The sequence below is a fragment of the Apostichopus japonicus genome, chromosome 1 (assembly GCF_037975245.1).
Source record: "Apostichopus japonicus isolate 1M-3 chromosome 1, ASM3797524v1, whole genome shotgun sequence".
Taxonomy (NCBI): Eukaryota; Metazoa; Echinodermata; class Holothuroidea; order Aspidochirotida; family Stichopodidae; genus Apostichopus; species Apostichopus japonicus.
In genome coordinates, this window is record NC_092561.1 from 7454455 (window position 1) to 7471618 (window position 17164).

General features: G+C 38.0%; 1 protein-coding gene across 2 annotated transcripts in view; it reads left to right on the forward strand.

Moving 5' to 3' along the window:
• Window positions 1-17164, forward strand: part of LOC139966161 (uncharacterized) — a 60880-nt gene that overhangs the window by 35461 nt on the left and 8255 nt on the right. The window contains exons 7-15 of one of the 2 annotated variants that reach the window (XM_071968923.1): window positions 1862-1921; window positions 2860-2956; window positions 3479-3582; window positions 5094-5150; window positions 6913-7020; window positions 9535-9588; window positions 10201-10260; window positions 13661-13757; window positions 14126-15103. In XM_071968923.1, the coding sequence (XP_071825024.1) occupies window positions 1862-1921; window positions 2860-2956; window positions 3479-3582; window positions 5094-5150; window positions 6913-7020; window positions 9535-9588; window positions 10201-10260; window positions 13661-13757; window positions 14126-14312 (824 nt within the window). In that variant the 3' untranslated portion in view covers window positions 14313-15103. Of the gene's footprint in view, window positions 1-1861; window positions 1922-2859; window positions 2957-3478; window positions 3583-5093; window positions 5151-6912; window positions 7021-9534; window positions 9589-10200; window positions 10261-13660; window positions 13758-14125; window positions 15104-17164 lie in introns of those variants that run through there. The other variant, XM_071968913.1, reaches the window with a different exon arrangement.

A 17164-nucleotide genomic window follows, 5' to 3' on the forward strand; every position in this document is an offset into this window, starting at 1 on the left:
GGGCCACGTGGTATGATTATGATGAAGGAGGGGGTCACATGAACCCTACGCTCGATTTTTCGATTTTTTGCCCGAAGCCCAAAGGCAACAAAATGTGAGCACTGCGCGCGGAGCGCACTGATTTATTTCCCTTCCTGATAAATCAGATGAATAAAGTTCAGCCCCCCCCCCCTCCGCTGAGAGAGTGTCACACAAACTGACCTGTATGCAGTTTTTTGGACCCAGAAGGTTCGAATGATTGATTATATAGCTTCAAATTGTTACCAATAAATCTGCTCACTAAAATTTCGCACTGTAGAGCATCTCTGGCGGGCCGGACGCAACCCTGCGGCGGGCCGGACTGTGGCCCGCGGGCCGTAGGTTGGACAACCCTGCTCTATATGTAGGGAGCAATGGACACTAATGTGATATCCGCCAGTTAAGGAAGAACGTGATTTCCCAACAGTCCACAGTCCTCTTTATGACAACAATAGCCCAGTTTGTGCAGTGTTTTTGTTATGATATCGTGACCAATATACGATATGTACCAAACCCCGAAAGCATTTGTAGTTCTCTGTTCCGATCTAGAGATACATAAATAAGAAATATCACAGAATCGAGAAAATTAAACGATCGGGGAAAAAAATATGAATAACATGATTTTGAAAGATGAAAGAATTTGGAATTTTGCTAGAACTGCAGTCAACTCCTTTAAGCTAGCTAACTTCAAAACAGGTTGCACGAGACACGAGATTATACTAATAATTATTATTATATATATTTTATAGTGATTATTATATATATATATATATTATATATATATATATATATATTTATATATATACATGTGGGGGTGTGTTTTTGAAAGTCAAAAACGGTAATTGAGCAATTAATATGCGATAATAGAGTCAAGCCATTCTCATTATTTTATAATCACAGGCAGATATCAAACCACAGTTATTATTATGAAGTATGGCTAAACTGAGTAATACGGTATGACTGTTCTGTTTAAGTCAGAAGAGGTTTCGAAGTACTTTCTGTTTCTGTTTCACCCAGCTCATTATTTAAGCCGCTGTTTCTGAACAATACAGTATATAAGTTGTATAGGTGTTGTTGGTGCACATTGGATGTAAAGAAGTAGTGAGTAGTACCATGAGGCTATGGACAACCCAAACATTGTTACATTGGAGTTTGCTCATTACAACATTGCTGAGCCAAACGATGCGACGAACTGGTGCTACCCAAGGTAGGTACAGATTACTGAATATGTCCACAACGTCATAAGATGCCGTGCAGCTATATAGCATCGTCGGAGTAGCCTACCATGACGTAACCTTGGAATTAGTGAAAAGGTACAAAAATTCTTATTTAGCAAGTCTAGAATAGTAACTATTTCCCTCGCTGTATGTGCGATTTCATAGATACGCTTTATCGATAGATGACATTTATCAATCAATCAATCAATCCATTGATCATTCAATAAAGGCTCTGAAATACAAACCACTGCTGATACTCGTTCTAAAGCATGTAGGCTTCTACTTCCTTGTATGTTTTCATTGTAAATATTCTTTATAATTGCTGGCAGTGTATTCTATATTTCTTGTAGCATAGATAGTTAAATAGAGACTTTAGAGTTATTGGTCTTCTCAATATCATTGTTTTTGTTCTTGTTCTTATTCTTACTATTAGTGTTAGTAATATTAATAATTGTAAAATTAATATTTTCTGAGCATGTGTTTGTGTGTGTGGGTATGTGTGTATGTGCTTCTGAAGAAGACATTTGACTTCTATTTTCACAATTAATATGTTTCATGTCATTGACTGGTTCATGTAAGATTTTGATCTCATTACAAACTAGTGAATTGTATACTTTTATTGTCAGAATCTCCAACCACTACTACTGCAGTAACAACTTTGACCCCTAAAGCGTATGGAGGTACCAGTAAGTAGTTCTTGTTCTAGTATGATGAAGGTGTTTGCTTAGTATATGCCGCTGACTTCTATGTTGGTAGACAATAGAGCATTTGCATCGCAAAATCACGTGACCTGAAGCTTTCGTCAAATTTGTTTAGGCATCCGTTCCATCTCGATGTTTACAGTTAAGGTCATTATGATCGTTTCATAATTTGACAACCACCACAATGAGCTGCTATAGCAAAAAAGGGCCGAGATTTTGAGTTCGAAATCAATAAGTTTACATATTATGAAAGTAACGTCTTTAATTGTTTGGTGTACGTGGCCAAATGAGTGAAGTGTGAATTTTGAGGGCGTGTGGGTGGGGGAGGGAGTAAAGGAAAGCGTTGACCGTATTTTTGACGCTGCTACAGTATCATTAAACTAAAAAAAATCAAATATTTCAAAGACTTCTATCGAGAAGCTCTGGATAGCGAACTTGCATCATCGCTTTTTGTGTCTGAACTATTATCAAAGACAAAATGCACGTAAGACACTATTCAAGATGTAATACATTCATTGGTAAAAGATTTATCACTAACAGAGTACATGGATAGGAACCTCCAGATGACGTGTGCGAGTCGGTGGTAGATGCATTCTGGGATACATCAGTGGAGGAACCATCATGCTTTGAAGACCTCAAACAAGCGAACAATCTGATGGTCTTGTCCTAGTTGCACGTCTGTGGACACGATTAAAGTTTCATTGTATAAAAGACATTTGACATAATCTTTTGATTTTGAGGAGTAGAAAAGAGAAAGACAAAGTAATTGATGACTGGATAAGAAATTTTGAACATTTTCACCGCCCAAACAAATGTTGCCTCATACTTTGAAACACATTCAAAAAGTAAAATATGTTTAACAATTTTCTAATTATTTGAAATGATCATGACCTTTGACCCCTACGGTTGCCTTATATTTTCAGGTTCAGGACTTATAGTCGTGTTCATCCTTGTAATATGTTTGGTAATCACATCAGCGATTGCGGCTGCAGTGTTCATCTTAGTAAGAAAGAGAAGGACGTAAGTATGACCAGCATGTCTATATATATATATATATATATATATATATATATATATAAAAGCATAAGGAATGAGTTGTGTAGAAAATCAATCGATACCGATCAATCTGAATAATATTGATTCAATTAGCTCAATTAGTAATCCAGAAAACAATGCATGTAAATAGCTAAATACATAAAATGAAATAATTCTTACTTACATCCGATCTTTTTTTAAACAATTTAGTAAATGCTATGAAAGAAAAGTTGTTAGAAAGTTGAATCGAGTTTTCCTAATGTCTGATGTGGTTTTATTGTCTACCACATAATGCATAATATTTTCAACCAACGGATAGGCGGTTGGTGTAGGAATGGGTATATAGATTCCCTGCATTCACCATTGCCAATGCTTTTGAAAATAAGAGTTATACTGAAAATTTATCACGTCAATTTGGTACCGAAATTGCTCTTACATGTACATATAAGTATCCTTTTGGCGTTCCATGTCACCTTGGTAACAAGATATCTATTCGTTTTTCGTTAGAAATCCACCGACGACTGAAATCGGAAGTAACGATATAGCAGTGGGCCTACTGATGTCATATCCGGTACGGGGCGGAGGAACAGGGCAGTGTTTACTACGCTTCGGTAAAAGAAAATGAATATGCAAATCAAGAAGAAGGATTTGAAAGTAACGTTGCATATCAGAGTTACAAAGAAAAAATATTTCAAGATAATGTCACGACATAACATCATTAAATAATAATAATATGTATGTATATATATATATATATATATATATATATATATATATATATATATATATATATATATACATGTGGGTGGGTGTTTTTGAAAGTAAAACAGTACTATATATATATATACATATATATATATATATATATATATATATATATATATATATATATATATACATATATACATGTGGGGGTGTGTTTTTGAAAGTAATAACGGTAACGGAACAATTAATATGCGATAATAGAGTCAAGCCATTCTCATTATTTTAAAACCACAGGCATATATCAAACCACAGTTATTATGAAGTATTGCTAAAATGAGTAAAACCTTTCGTTTGTTTAAGTCAGAAGAGGTTTCGAAGTACTTCCTGTTTCTGATTCTGTTTCACCCAGCGCATTATTTAAGCCGCTGACTCTGAACAATATAGTATATAAGTTGTATAGGTGTTGGTGGTGCATATTGGATGTAAAGAAGTAGTGAGTAGTACCATGATGCTATGGACAACCCAAACATTGTTACATTGGAGTTTGCTCATTACAACATTGCTGAGCCAAACGATGCGACGATCTGGGGTTGTCCAAGGTAGGTACAGATTACTGAATATATCCACATCGTTATAAGACGCCGTGCAGCTATATAGCATCGTCGGAGTAGCCTACCGTGACATAACCTTAGACTTGGTGAAAAAGTACAATAATTCTTATTTAGCAAGTCTTGTATAGTAAAAATTGTCCTCGCTGTATGTGCGATTTCATAGATACGCTTAATCGATAGATGACATTTATCATTCAATCAATCAATCAATAAAGGCTCTGAAACACAAGTATGATACTCGTTCTAAAGCATGTAGGCTTCTACTTCCTTGTATGTTGCATTGTGAATATTCTTCATAAATTTTGGCAGTGTATTCTATATTTCTTGTAGCATAGAAAGTAAAATGGAGATTTTAGACTGTTACTACTCTTATGGAGGGGGGTGGGTGAATTTTGAGTAATTTTCCGCAACAATATTAATTGTCAAGTTAAGCCTAATATGATCAAAATTCACCGCATCCTGTAAAGACGAGTGATAGAGAAGACACTTTCCATTAAACCCGAAAACTTTGAAAATTTTTGTTACTAATAGGTTTCATTAATTTCCTTCCTCTTTCCTGCATTGGTGTACATGTAACTCCATAATTGATGAAGCAGGGAATCCGAAAGTTCATTGAGTGTCATTGATATATTTAACATTAACTAAAACAAAATATTTCCTGCTAAAGTTTGTTGAAAATTGAGCATATTTTCTTATTGTCTCCATAAAACGACAATTGTGAAGTACAAATTTGAGGAAGTATGAGCACACATTTGTAAGTTTGTTTTTACACTAAATGTAGTCTACTTGCTTCTCATTTTCTTTAGCCAAAGGGGGAACGCGCAGCTGTGAAACCACAGGCATTGGCATGGGCGGTAGAAGGGGTAAGTACCGATGACCATAAGATTGAGTAATACTTACAATGTGATGTGAAATTCATTCCCATCTCCAGCTAGATATGTTTCACGAATATGACTGCATAACGAGGTCCGGTCTAAAAACTACCATCATCATTGATCTTAATATGTGATAGAGAACACTGTCATCAACAACTACCCCCTCCCCCTCCTCATCCCACCCTCCAGCCAAGAGACACACACCAAACCATCATCATTGATCTATCTTATAGAGATCACTGTTATCAACAACTACCCTCTCCCCCCTTTTCATCCCGGCCTCCAGCCAAGAGACATACACCCGACCACCAACATTGATCTATGTGTTAGAGATCACTGTTTTCAACAACTACCCCCTCCCCTCCTCATTCCACCGTCCAGACAAGAGACGTACACCCTATAGAGATCACTGTGTTGATCACCTACTCCCAAACAGCAATATGAAAAATAATATTTAATCGCATTTCCTTTTGGAAATATCACAGGTTTAATCTGACAATACGGGCTAAAATGTGTTTCAATGTATCATATTATTCTTTAAGTTCTTTTATACAATTTTCTCTTACTGAATTGGAGATGCTGACTCTAATATATTGAAGCTGTTTATATGTCGTAATTGATGGCATTGTTTTCAGTGTTGACACTGTTCATACATTTTATACCATGAAAATGTGACAAGAAAAACATGTAAAAGCTTTAAGATTTCATATGCTATTGGAGGTTGACATGATGGATGTCGAAAAGACAAACCCCAGACCTTCAGATTTGGATATATCCCAAAACGGAGCTAGATTTTTCTAAGCCCTTTTGTACATGAGTTGGTCATCACCCAAGGTCTTTGTCACGTTAGCTGGAGAGGATGGTTGGGTTTGTGCCTTATTTAACTATAACTCGATTTTCCGTATGCCTTTTCAAGTAAATATAGGGTGAAGGGAGATGGGGTGGTGAGGGTGGTGGTTGGTGGTGGTGGGGCTGTCGTTGGTCATAAATTAACTTTCAGGTGCTATCTGGGTATTGCATTATCCATAATGACAATGATTAAAAGAAGGAAAGATGCAAGACTGCAGCCAGATGAATGTTGGATTAGAGTTCCTTTTCGGAAATTGCAAGGAGGGCTTTGGGAAGAACATTAGTCTTGATATGTGTTACTACAAGACAAAATAAAAGCAGTCTGAGTGCCATTCATGTTCCTACAACTATTTCAGTCTTTAAAGATATTCAGTTTAAAAATATGGCCCAATCTCGAGACTGCTCCTTTGAGGCAAACTTTATGATGACATCGGCTCCTCAGTGCATTCCTTAATGTTTCATGTTAATCGGTAACGTTTTTATCAACTCTGATAATTCAATCAAAACATGTTCTTTTAATATCAAATAAAACATGAACAGAGCATGATTTGGATATTATATATTGGATATATATATTCAACAACTGTCCATTTGTTCCTGCAAAGTTTATAACACATTGTGACATGTCACTTGAGGACATTAAAGTCTTAAAGCTTAATTATACAGTTAATATCGAAAGTCTAAACAATCTTTATCTCAGTACTACGTTGTAGTAAACAATCAAACCACCACGACGATGTACTTTTTTTCCAAAATGTTGGCATATTCGGAGAGATGAATGAAAAACCCAAACCAAACCAAATCAAACAAAACCAAAAGTGTTACCGTTCTTTGTTATTGTGTTGGTCAAGACTTAATCATTAGTCGAACCCACTGTTTTTTCCGTCTGCTCTTATTCCAGATTCTTGTGTTGGTCGTTGTTTCCTTGGCTATGATAGAGGCCGCCCCTGCCAATGCCATTACCAGTGTATTAAATGTCGCAACTGCTGCGAAGATTATGAAGACTGTAGTAAGTGTTCGATATAGTTTAGAAATGTATGTGATATTAATTGTATTTTGCATAGCTTCCTAAAACTACATTGTTGTAGGCACTACAGGCATAACAAGCATTACACCTTACATTACACCCCATCCTGGTGCACTTCCCTCGCACACTTAAGTCGCGTTTCAGCCACACTTACATTGGAAACCATTCGGTCGAGTTATATTCACTCTTAGCTGCAGGGCACTTTAATCAACAAGTTAATTCCATTATAAAGCACATACACCCACACCCACGCCACCGAACTCACATATAAATATATTTAATAAGAATATATATATATATATATATATATATATATATATGTATATATATATATATAGAGATATATATATATATATAGATATAGATATATATAAATGCCCTGATTGACAGTTATACAAAGCCATTTTATACGCATTCACACAACAGTAGAATCACTGTGGTCGAGTGGTACGGACTGTGACACAAAGGTTCGTGGTTCGATTCCTAGCTTCGCCCGATGAGCCTCAAAGGATGAAAACGGTCGTGGAGTGGCATTTTTCTGATGTGTTGATCTCTGTCATACCACTTATGAACCGATTGCTTTTTACGATATTAAAATTAATTAGGTGCACCCTGACAATTTGTAACGTGACGGATCAGTGCTCTGCCTTAATTGGCTTTGGTTCAATCAGTCGGCCGAAGTAAGCAGCATTAGTGCATTAGTCCTATTTCACCTTTCAACTATGACAATCAACAATTGCTTAGACCTGTGTGGGTGACATATTTTGCCTTACTCAAGAGATCAACCAACTAAAGCTATATACATCTTTTTACTCTCTTTCTTGTTTCTTATGTTTTTATTTCGAATTGATAAGGTGATGTTTTATTTCAAAGTGTTCAGTTGTAATATCTTCCTTTCTGTATATAAGCTAGCATCTTGTGCCACGAGATGTGGTGCTGATAACAATTCATCCGATGACTGCCATTGTAACAACTTCTGTGAAGAACACCAGAACTGTTGCTTTGATTACTCTGAGCACTGCAGTAAGTCACTATAAAAGGAGACACACATCCAAATAATCACCATTGGTATATGTGATAGAGATAATTATCATGAACAACTCCCCCCTCCCCCTCCCACCCCACGACCCCTCCCATCCCACCCTCCAGCCAGGAAACACAAATATCATCATTGATCTACGTCATAGAGATGACTGTCATGACCAACCCCCCCCCCCCCCCCCGTCTTCATCCCACCTTCCAGGCAGGAATCCCAAATATCATCATTGATCTATGTGATAGAGATGACTGTCATGAACAACTACCCTCCTCTCCCCTCCTCATCCCACTCTCCAGTCAGGAAACCCAAATATCATCATTGATCTATGTGATAGAGATGAAGTCCTGTCTTAAACAACTTACCCAAACATCGAAGAAAAATCTTTTTATCACAAAATGATTTAATGTTTCAAAAACACACACGAGAATGAGATTTGATCAATCATCGATCCACATTTGTTTAAATGTTGTTTTTTTTTCAAGTTTTATTTTTATTTTGATAGAGATGGGTTTTACACATGCTGAATGTTCACTTATGAAGCTCTTCATACGACCTATATGTTGGCATTGATTTTAATGTTAACACCTTTGACATTCTACCTTTAAAATAAGAATAGAAAACAAATAGAAAGTAAAATGTTTCGGATCCTACTGACGTTATGACATCACAGATTTCTAAAATGACGGCTGCCAGACACGACTTTTAAGCTAGGATATCACCCAAACGAAAAAGGTTTTATTCGTAGCTGACGTAGGAGTGGGGCGGGTGAGGGGGAGGGGGGGGGGGGGCTTATTCTTCACAAAGATCATTACAATAAAAGTTAAAGTTAATGGTTGAGTTTGTATCTCCTTAAAGTTGAAGAACTTGCAATATTTTGGGCCTAAAATAATCCATTAGAACACAATAATCAAATATGACGTCATCCAACAGCAGCCAAGTACATTTTCGGGACGAGCTGATTATTCACTTATATTTGATATAAATACCTTTGCTTGGTATCTATCTTTGATATAAGTGCTAATGAGTTGTGTAGCCAATCTGACATATTATTGTTACTTCGCACAGTTTACTAAGATTCGTGACGGCTTAATTTGTTGGAAGTTCTACATGTCTGCAGAAAGGGCTGGGATACTTTTGTCTTGAAAGATAGCGAGAGACTTTAATAGCTGAATCAAGTGTAAAGTGCAAGTTGTCAATTGCCATATTTCCTAGAACCTTTTGTGTGTGCGCGCGCGCGTGTGTGTGTGCGTGTATGTGTGCCGTTAGAGGATATTTGTCTTCTAAACCAGCCTCCTGCCCTCGTCGTTGTTAGTTCTATAGATCTATATAAAAATGCTTTTTACTTGAAATGATGGTAATACTTATTTATCACAATAAATATGTTTCATTTCATTGGCTGGTTCATGTAAGATTTCGATCTCATTACAAACTAGTGTACTGTATCCTTTGCTTGTCAGAACCTCCAACCAGTAGTACTGAAGTACCAACTTTGACCACTGAAGCGAATGGACGTAAGTAGTTCTTGTGCTAGTTTGATAAAGGTGTTTGCTTAGTGAATGCCGCTGACATTACATAACCTGTCCCAGAGACAATCCCTCCAGTCTGCTGCAGTTTTATACTGCGCCCAATTACAAGTTACCTCACAGGTAACTTGTTTAACCCCTGGATGGAGAGAGGCAATTGAGATAAAGCATCCTGCCCAAGGACACAATGTATTGAACTTAGGCAGGAATCGAACCAGCAATCCTTGGATCACAAGTCCGACGCCTTAGCCAATTGGCCACCACGCTAGGTAAACGCAGGTGTATCTCATATCTCTATATTATATTGACCCACGTGGAGATGCAGTCTTTCTATTAAAGATGAGAATAAAGTTCCATGCGATGCTTTCACTTGACTAAAAGTGTCAATCATTGAGTTAATTGAACTGGTTGTATACTTTCTACGGCTGATAAAGAACACCTTCTGAGAATGTGTGTGTGTGTGTGGGTATGTGTGTATGTGCTTCTGAAGAGGACATTTGACTTCTATTAATCACAATAAATATGTTCCATGTCATTGGCTGGTTGATGTAAGATTTCGATCTCATTTCAAACTAGTTTATTGTTAACTTTTATTGTCAGAACCTCCAACCAGTACTACTACAGTACCAAATTTGACCCCTAAAGCGTATGGAGGTACCGGTAAGTAAAGTTCTTGTTGTAGTATGATGGTGTATGCTTAGTATATGCCGCTGACGTTAAATGCTGTCTATGTTGGAAGACATTCGACATAATCTTTTGATTTTGAGGATTATAAAAGAGAAAGAGAAAGAAAAAGAGAGAGAGGTGGAGAGAGGTGGAGAGAGAGATAGAGATAGAGAGAGGTAGAGGCGGGGAGAGTGTAGGAGGTCACAGAGTGAAGATTTAATTGATGAGATCAAGGAACCGTCTACTTTTTCGGCTCAATGGAATCTTAACTAGTAAGTGATTGATAACTGGATAAGAAATTTTGAACATTTTCACCGTCCAAAGAAATGTTGCCTCATACTTTGAAACACATTCCAAAAGTAAATTTGTTAACAATTTTCTAATTATTTGAAATGATCATGACCTCTGACCATGGGCGTCAATCCAGGGGGGGGGGGACGGGGGGACACGTCCCCCCACATTTCGATGGATGGGGAAAACAATATCAAATGTCCCCCCCCACACATTTGGAAAAAGAGTGGTGTCGTGGCTCTATTTGGTTACGGCTTACACATCTTAGGATTCATATCCTCGAATATCACTCAATGTTGCTGAATGGAGAATTCCACCCAGATCTCGTGAGTTGGTACCCTGAGCTCTCCAACAATCTTAAGCTAAGTCTGCCTTTCTTTCGAGGCCAGTTCCATTCGTCGTCGGTTGAAGGGTATAGACAAATATTCAAGTGGATGAATCCAGCGGTACGGGCTATGTTTGGTGAAGTCGAAGCTCTCTTGTGGTCCTCGTCTCCTCCGCCAGTTCGACGGACGCCGAGAGATCTTTTAGTTTTGAGGCGTTTGAAGACAAGGCTACGGAGCACCATGACTCTACAGAGGCTGAACCATGTGATCGTGTTCCATATTCACCGCGCAGGGACGTCGTTAGAGGGGGTGTGTGGGTGTTTCACCCCTTAACTTTGTAAAACTGACACTAGTTGGAAAATTGGAGTGCGACAGTCGGAATTTCCGACTGTCGCACTCTAGTTTATCTAGGCCTATTCATTTATCCCTGTTATTGTGCATGACCTATTTTTTTTTAAATTTCGGTCAAAATTGACCCTTAACCTGTCATATTTACCACGTTTTCCTTGCCACTTTGGAAAATTGTATCTCGACTTATACTCCACCGTACAAAGCTTCGTATGATTTTGAATACTACAAAAAAATGCCTAATAGAACTACCGTCATAGGCGTAGGGGCCCAATTCGATTTTTTTTTTTGGGGGGGGGTTGTAACGACTTGCCCGAAAATATAACCAAAATTTTTCGCGCGCTACGCGCGCATTCCGCATGATGATGTGCATATCATACAGGCATGCATCGGTTTTTACATCGCATGCAAATAGCATGCAATCATTTTCCGTCTTATTACCCTTCCGTATTGGTGAGAATTGTTGGGTAATATTATTATCAGTTTAACCACTGAAAAACACATTGCAAATGATCTTTCTTTCAGTAGGTGCCCAAAAGCTATCAGCATATTGCCCAGATGTCACTAAAATATTTGGTTGGGGTGGGGGGGCAATAAGTTTGTGAAATGTGTGCCAGTGGGTACAAATGTATCGCAACAGTGCAGTCGCGAAAGATTGGGTTTTCTGACTGACACTGACCGCATCGTTGACGAGTAGCGCGAGAGTGGGGGGTACAAAGCAGCAGTCGGAATTTTCTGGCTTCAAAACCGATTTTCAGCCACTACACCCCCCCCCCCCCAATCATCAGGCCTTAGCTACGTCCCTGGGTACACGGTGGTTACATAGTACGCTCCGACCAGAATTCACCCGATAACCAGATGCAGATCCTACCTAGCAACCGAGGTAACTTGCTTGAGGACTCCAACGAACAACCACTGATTTATGTTCATGCCTTCATCACTTTAGCCACCACTCACATGGGACCTATTCTAAGTTTGACGATACATGCGCATGTGTGGGGTCCTGAAAACATAATAAAAGTGGTTTGTCTTGAATCCTTGTTTTCAAATTTCATATAAATGTATTTTCGTAGACCTAGCAACCTGGTTTAACATGCTGGCGTTTGACGACTTTTGGCCAAATTTGCGGTAAGCTCGCTGTACGAACTCGGATCTGGGCTATGCCTTATTAGTTAGTTATTTAAATTATTAATAATGGCGTATGAGGAAATGCACCATTTTGTGGTATGACTCCCAGGACGGAAAGTCGAGAAACTCACATGCAGTCGCGGCGGATAGCTTCCTTCGCCTATATGTCAGGGGACATTTTGGGACATCGTTCCTATAGACCAGGGGTGGGCAACCTGCTGGCCACATGCGGCCCGCCAGTGCTTTTTTTGCGGCCCGTGAGATGTCTCAAGAAAAAGAAAAAAATCAATCTATTTTGCATCATCACCAAAAACGAGCTAGCTGCTTAGAATTTATCTGCACAAATGATGCTGTCAGGTTGGTCTATTATCACCATTAATTATCAACTGGACTGTATTGACATTATGGCTTTGTGAATACAGATAAAGTACACACACCTATTGCTTGAACGTCCTCGGAATCAAAGGTTTGAAATCAACAGCAGGTCGTTGGTTAGGTGCGGCCCTGTCAATCTTTCACTCCTAAAATCTGGCCGCGATCTGCGTCGTGCCCATTGGGGCCCGGGGGGCACAGGCCCCCCACCCCCAAAAAAAATTGTTGTCAAAGGTGTCATAAAATTTGTCATAATTTAAAAAAAAAGTGTTTTCGAAATCGAAAAGTAGACTAAATATTCAATTGCTCTTTGATGGTCGTTGCGGATTTTCCACACACCTCAAAGACGACATATCGGGATTAGTAATGCCATTACCTTTGAATATGTTTGTCCTAAGCTAGTGTTTGATACAGTCTCAATTAACCTGGAAATAATCACTTCGTTATCCCGCGTTTTACCTTAGGTTTCGCTACTTTTGCTTTTTCTGCCCATGTTTTCAAACGGCATAGCTTTTTATTCACCCAGTCACCACTTCTCACGGGCATGGGCGGTGATCATGGATCAGCCAACACAAAAATGTTTCGATATCTTAAATTTTGGGCGCTTCTGGGAGACGAGGAATTGGTAAACTGAGGAATAAATGGCGATCACTTCCTTCGAAAATATTTCCCAAAATAAAAAATTGCCGGAAATTTTTATCAATTTTAGGGGTGTTGCTTACTGCCATAATGCACGGGAAGTGCCGTTTCCTGCAATCTGAGGGGTCTGCCAGAAGTAAAATTTTCTTGTACGCTGCGCGCCAACCGATGGTGGCGCTCCGCTTAGATAGTACTTACGGCCGGATTACTATTATCGATTACGTCCCCCCACGTTTCAAAACGGATTGACGCCCCTGCCTCTGACCCCTACGGTTGCCTTATATTTTCAGGTTCAGGACCTATACTCGTGGTCATCCTTGTAATATGTCTGGTAATCACATCACCGATCGCGGCTGCAGTGTTCATCTTAGTAAGAAAGAGAAGGACGTGAGTATGACCAGTATATGACTATATATGTATATATATGTACATACATTCAAAGTTAATATCTGATCATTAACATATAGTTGAAAGAAAGTTGAACCAAGTTTTCCTAAAGTTTGATGTGGTTTAAGTGTCTACCAAATAAGGCATTGTATTTTTAATCAACGGATAGGCGGTGGGTGTAGGAATGAGTTTATTGGGTTCCCTGCATTCACCATAGCGTCTGCTTTTGAAAATAAGATGCAATGCTGAACATGTATCACGTCAATTTGGTACCGCGGTGGTTAAGAAATTGCTCGTCCATACATATAAGTATCCTTTTGGCGTTCTATGTCACTTTGGTAACAAGATTTCTATTTGTTTTTCGTTAGAAATCCAACGACGACTGAAAACGGAAGTAACGCAAATGGTAGTGGACCTACTAATGAGGAACAGGGCAGTGTTTACTACTCTTCAGTAAAAGAAAGTGAATATGTAAATCAAGAAGAAGGAGTTGATAGTAACTTTGCATATCAGATTTACGAAAAACAAATATTTCAAGATATTGTCACGACATAAAATCATGAAATAATTTCTAGCTTGTGCCAAGGATTTGAAAATTAAGAATACGTATAAGAAGAATATATATATATATATATATATATATATATATATATATATATATATATATATATATATATATATATACACTCTAAAAACTGAAGTGCTAATTTAGTAGCTCCAACACGGTGCTAGTCATCAATTAGCACTTTAAGAGCTAGCATCTAAACCTTCAAGTGTTAAATAACTTGCACCATACCAAAGTGCTATCGGTGTAAGTAATCCATCAATTATAGAAGTCCGTGACAATTAATCCCTCATTTGTTCCATTAAATAATTATTCAACTAATATGTAGTAATATGTACATTAACATCACGTGACTATACTCACCTCACCAATGTGAACTTACCTGTACTATATTTATCGGTTAAATTGGAAACTCAGTCTTACTGACAAAGTTTTCACGTTTTTCGTTTCGACCTTATGGTTCTGAAATTGCTGCAATGCATGGGAATTTATGAACATTTTTAATGTAACGACAAAAGAATTCTTTTACCAGGATCCCATTTTGGTTTCGGAGCACCCTAATGGGTTGTTTGTCAAGTTTTATACGATGTTAGATTTGTTATTTGGTGTATATAAGGAAGTAAGGTACATTGAGTCAAATTTGCAGCGAATATTTCCATTTCATTACCTTTCTACTCACTTTACTTTCATAACGTTCAAACCATGAAAATATACAAGTTCTTCGAAGTTTAAATTAAAGAATGCCTTCCGCGTTTATTTTTTCACTTTCAGTACTTTTCGAGTAAATCATTGAAATAATAGTCTGGAATATATCGAATCATTTTTTTGTGTGCTAGAAATTTAACGAAAGGAAGAACTGAGACAATTAGTATGGTAATTACCCCAATGACGTGATATTCGGCAGAGGACCGAAGCCAGTGGCGGAGCGTCCATACAGTCAGAGGGGCGGATGCCCCCCCCCCCCATGACGGACTCAAATGGACTGCTGGCGCACTTTTCAGCTTTTTACCACGTTTTACTTATTCGCGATTATTGACTTTCTTATTGCGCTCTCAATACCTATTGACATTTGTCACAATTTGTTGGTGTAATTTTCTAACAAAATGGCGATGACACCTATTTATTCTTCGTTTATCTGCAAATTAGCAAGGCCCGGAAAGGGTCATTTCCGGCGATCTAGGAAGTATCTTTACTCAAAAAGTTCTGTACGCTCCGCGCCAACCTGTGGTGGCGCTGCGCTTAGATAGTGTCGCAAGCGCCCCTACAAACCATTCTCGCCCCCCTGACCAATACCCCTAGCGCCGCCACTGACCAAAATTGCATGATGTTATTCTCGTGTTGTATAACACAAACGTTATGTTTTAGAGTTAAAGAAAAGGGGCATCAAATCGCATATGAGTAAAATGCTAATTTAAAATATTATATTTATGAAATACCTTTTCGCTAAAGAGGAACATTTTATGACATGACTTGACATCACGTTACATCTCATCATGTCATATCACATCGTTTCACGCTACATCACATCACATCAAATCTCATTACAAATCAAAATCACATATCACATCACACCTAATCCCATTACATCACATCACATGATATCACGCCACATCACATCACATCACACAATACCACACATCACATCACAAATTACATCACACCTAATCCCATAAATCACATCACATGATATCACGCAGCATCACATTACACAACATCACATCAAATCTTATCACATCATATATCACATCACACCAAATCACGTTACACCACATCACACAATATCACACATTACATCACAAATTACATCACACCTAATCCCATAAATCACATGACATGATATCACGCAGCATCACATTACACAACATCACACCAAATCTGATCACATCATATATCACATCACACCTAATCACGTTACATCACATCACACAATATCACACATTACATCACAAATTACATCACACCTTATCCCATAAATCACATGACATGATATCACGCAGCATCACATTACACAACATCACATCAAATCTTATCACATCATATATCACATCACACCTAATCACGTTACATCACATCACACAATACCACACATCACATCACAAATTACATCACACCTAGTCCCATCAATCACATCACATGATATCACGCAGCATCACATTACACAACATCAAATCACATCTAAACACATCATATATCACATCACGTTTACATCACACGACACCACACCCATCGTATCATATCAAAGGAAACGACGTTAATATTTCAATCGACCGTAATACTGGTATTGCACCCGATACTCGTAGCTAGTACAGTAACTACTGTTCATGTTTCACAACCGTGCATCAGTAACAACACGGTAACATGTGTTACAGTTGGCACAGAAATTACTGGAGAGCTGTAACACGTTGAACTACGAGTCCGACAGGTGAAAATTTGCAGTAATTTAAATTAAAAAAAAAAAAATTTTTTTTAAATACTTTAATATTTAATTTTTTTTCAATTAAATTTAAATTTTAAATTTGCAGTAAGTAAAATCTTGCAGTAATTATTGTGCCAGACATGTTACCGTGTTACGAACACAGCGCAGTAGTTATTGATGCACTGTTGTGGAACATGAACAGTAGTTACTGTACTAGCTATGAGTATTGGCTTGGTAATTAGGAATAATAAATGTTTTTGGTGACGCGAGCACCCAATGTGAGGGCAGAAGAAAAGTTAGTGACTGAAACATCTAATTTAAATAGTAAACAGTTCAAATATTTGTAACGAGGCTTAAAGAGGTTCGTTTCGAAATGTTACAGATATTTTGTGAAATTAGTGAATAATCTTATTAGATCGAAATACT